Source organism: Tyto alba, unplaced genomic scaffold (genome assembly GCF_018691265.1).
Source record: "Tyto alba isolate M040663 unplaced genomic scaffold, T.alba_DEE_v4.0 Super-Scaffold_23, whole genome shotgun sequence".
Lineage (NCBI taxonomy): Eukaryota > Metazoa > Chordata > Aves > Strigiformes > Tytonidae > Tyto > Tyto alba.
Window position 1 is genome coordinate 16,529,393 of NW_024881297.1, and position 2,979 is coordinate 16,532,371.

At 58.0% G+C, this 2,979-nt stretch overlaps 1 protein-coding gene across 1 annotated transcript; it reads left to right on the top strand.

Annotated features, from left to right (window-relative positions):
- Nucleotides 1-1,400: 1,400 nt before the first annotated feature.
- Nucleotides 1,401-2,303, top strand: LOC116962819 (proline-rich protein 22). Its single transcript, XM_032997844.2, has one exon. It carries the CDS (start codon nucleotides 1,401-1,403, stop codon nucleotides 2,301-2,303), a length of 903 nt encoding a protein of 300 aa, XP_032853735.2.
- Nucleotides 2,304-2,979: the final 676 nt, after the last annotated feature.

Here is a 2,979-nt window from a genome sequence, read left to right on the forward strand (position 1 = left end):
TAGCTAGTTTTCCTATTGGCTCAGGCTTGTTTAGTGTTTTCCACCCAAAACACTCCAGCTATCTTAGTCATAGACACAAAGATAATTTCCTAATATTTACCTTTTACAGAATATAAACTTGAATCCCAGGAGTAAACTACAGTTTTGAAGATCAGCAAATCGGTTTTGATCATGGCTTTTTAAAATTTGCTGAAGGAAAGTTAGCAGTAGTCTAGGGCAAGAATCTGCATCACAAATCATGAGACTAACCAGATTACCATTAGCTCTATTCCACATCAAAGTATCTTGCAGCGTATCCTTGGAAGCAGACTTTATCTCCAAACTCCATCTAGAGAATAACTCTTCAGCACTGCCATCCTAGCTGGTGATCGGCAGTAGACACCCACTACACCTGCTTTCTTTTCCATCCCCCTCATCCTCACTGACTGTAAGGGCTGTACCACCAAACCTCTCCCTTACATCTAGTACAACACCTCCACCTCGCCTGCCCTGCCAACCCCTCCTGAACAGCCTGTTCCCCCACCGCAGCACTCCAGGAATGGGACTCATTTCACCGAGTCCCACTAACACCAAGGATTTCCCAGCTCTGAGAATGGACCAAGGCTTCCAGCCAAAGGCACTTGTACCCCCAGCCCCTGACAGCCGCCTGTAGGGCTCAGGGGCACCCCAGCTTCCCTTAACCCGTTCCTTCCCCAGGAGGAACTGGGGGGGCTGCTGGGGGCGGGGCAGAACACAGGGAGCCCCCACATTCCCTCCTGGGAGACCCCAGAGAGTCCTTAGCAGCCAACAGCCACAACAAACGATGGCGGTGCCACCACTGCAGCTGCCACCATGTGGCCCCCAGGCCCCACTGGCACCCCAGCTCCTTCAGCCTTTTTTGCTCCCCGAAAGCTTCTACCCCCAAGGTAGGGACCGATCTCAACCCCTGCAGCCTGGGGACACTCCTGGGGGCAAGAGCAGAGGTAACTACGGGCCATCACTCCTGTCTTTTTTCCAGGCTCAGCTAACCTGTGCCAGCTGCCCAGGCAGGAGCCGCCTTTCCCCGCAGCCTGGGCACCCCAGGCACCCCAGGCACCACCAGCAGGTACAGCACCCCTGTCTGCTCTGGCACCCCAGCACCCCCATCACACCCATTCCCCTCCACCTCCTGGCAGTTTTCGCACAGGGGTTCAGCAAGCCCAGGTGAGCATCCCTGCCCTTGCCTGGGTGACATGTTCCCAGTACATTTGATTTCCAGAGAATTTCTCAAATATTTGGGGCCATCTCTCCTATTTCACCTCTGAGAAATCAACCTCCCCTTGTTTGCAAACCCATCCCGCTTACACAGCGGCTCATGCTGCAGGGAACACCCCAGCCATAGGCTCCCCACATGCCTAGCTCAGAGCTGGGGGACGTCAACGATGGGGACCAGCTCAGCGGGTGCCCCTGGAGGGTCCCCCAGCCCAGCATGGCTCCCTCTCACCCACACAGGGCTGCAAATGGCTCCATGCGGCTGCTTTTTCGACCCCCGGCTCTTCTGTATCCAGTGGACAAGCCTGCCTCCACCAACCACCTCCATGTTCACTTCTCTGCCGAGTGCTGTCCTGTGGGGCCCCGGGGGCTGTGGGACCCCCCCCACCTGGGCATCCCCTGGGGCCCCCCAGAGCCAACTGCAACAACTCACAGCCTACAGAAATGAGAGGAAAGCAGTGACCCCAGCCCCACCAGTGCTGCTGACATCCAACCCTGGCTACCAGCACGAGGGGCAGTCTGCTCAGAACATCATCACTGGGACGGCCACCCCCGCGGGGGCACCCCCAGGTAGCGACATCCTGCTGGGCAACAACGTCCCCCCCAGCCTCTGTGCTGGCCCCGCCACCCAAGGTGCTGGGGACCCAGCTGACAACCTTGAAGTGTCCGAGGAAGTGCTTCTCGAAGAGGCTCTAAGGCTCTTCAATTGCTCCCTCGATGCGGTGGGGGTGAGCCAGGACAGTCCCAGCAGCAGCCCCATGCCTGGGGACCCCAGTGGCAGCGGTACAGCCATCCCCCACTGCGACTTCGCCTCGCTTGCGCTGCCTGAGGAGCTGCTCACCCCTGACTACAGCGTCCCCGAGGCCACCGACATCATCTTGAGCCTAGAAGAATTCAGCATCATCAGAATGGAGCCCGAGGAGCCATGGGGGGATGAGGGGATGGACCCACCACCATCCCAGCCTGCCGTGTCAGAGAAGCGGTGGAAGAAGCGGGGGAAGAGCACCCTGTCAGTGCCAGCCCGCAGGCGCAGGGGTCCCGCAGCCAGCACAGGGGTGGCAGGGGGCGATTAGACCTGCAGCACAGATGAGATGGAGATGGGGGGAGTGGGGGACCAAGGGGAATGTATCCATGGGGGGGGGAGGGAGGGCCTTAGCGTAGCTTTGAGGGGACCTTTTCTCTTGTTCTTTTGCTATTAAAAATTGTTTCTCCAGAACTGCTCTGTGACTGTGTGGGAGAGGGAGGGAGAGCAGGGGGCACCAGGAAGCAGCACCCAAAGGTGAAAAAGCTCCACTGAGCCCCAGATCAGAGCTGTTGAGCCCTGAAGGGCACTGAAGCACCCCCACAGCCAAATCACTGCTGGCAGTGCAGGCAATAGCAGGGGGGCCATGCAGAAAGCAGCATGGAGCCGCTGGGACAAGAACAGACTTTGGGGAGCCAGGGCAGGGAGCAGACACACACAACAAGGGCTGCAACGCCTTAGTCTTGAACACGACCAGTTCCCCCCAGTGGGTACAGTGCTTGGTGCAAAGCCCTTCAAAGCCTCAAAATAATTATGCCCTTCCTTGGGTCCCACCACTCTTGGCTCCAGAGCCCAGGATTGCCTCACTGCCATAGCAAAATAACCCCAAATCATCCCAAGAACAGCAAAGGAGGAGGCTGCAGGCCAGGCAGGGAACCCTCCTCCCCTTGTCTGGCTGCACGTTAGGCAGCCACAAGATCAGAAAGGCGAGGGGAGGGAGGGGTGTG

Coding starts and splice junctions, on each gene's coding strand:
- LOC116962819 (XM_032997844.2), top strand. CDS start 1,401: ATGGGGACCAGCTCAGCGGGTGCCCCTGGAGGGTCCCCCAGCCCAGCA.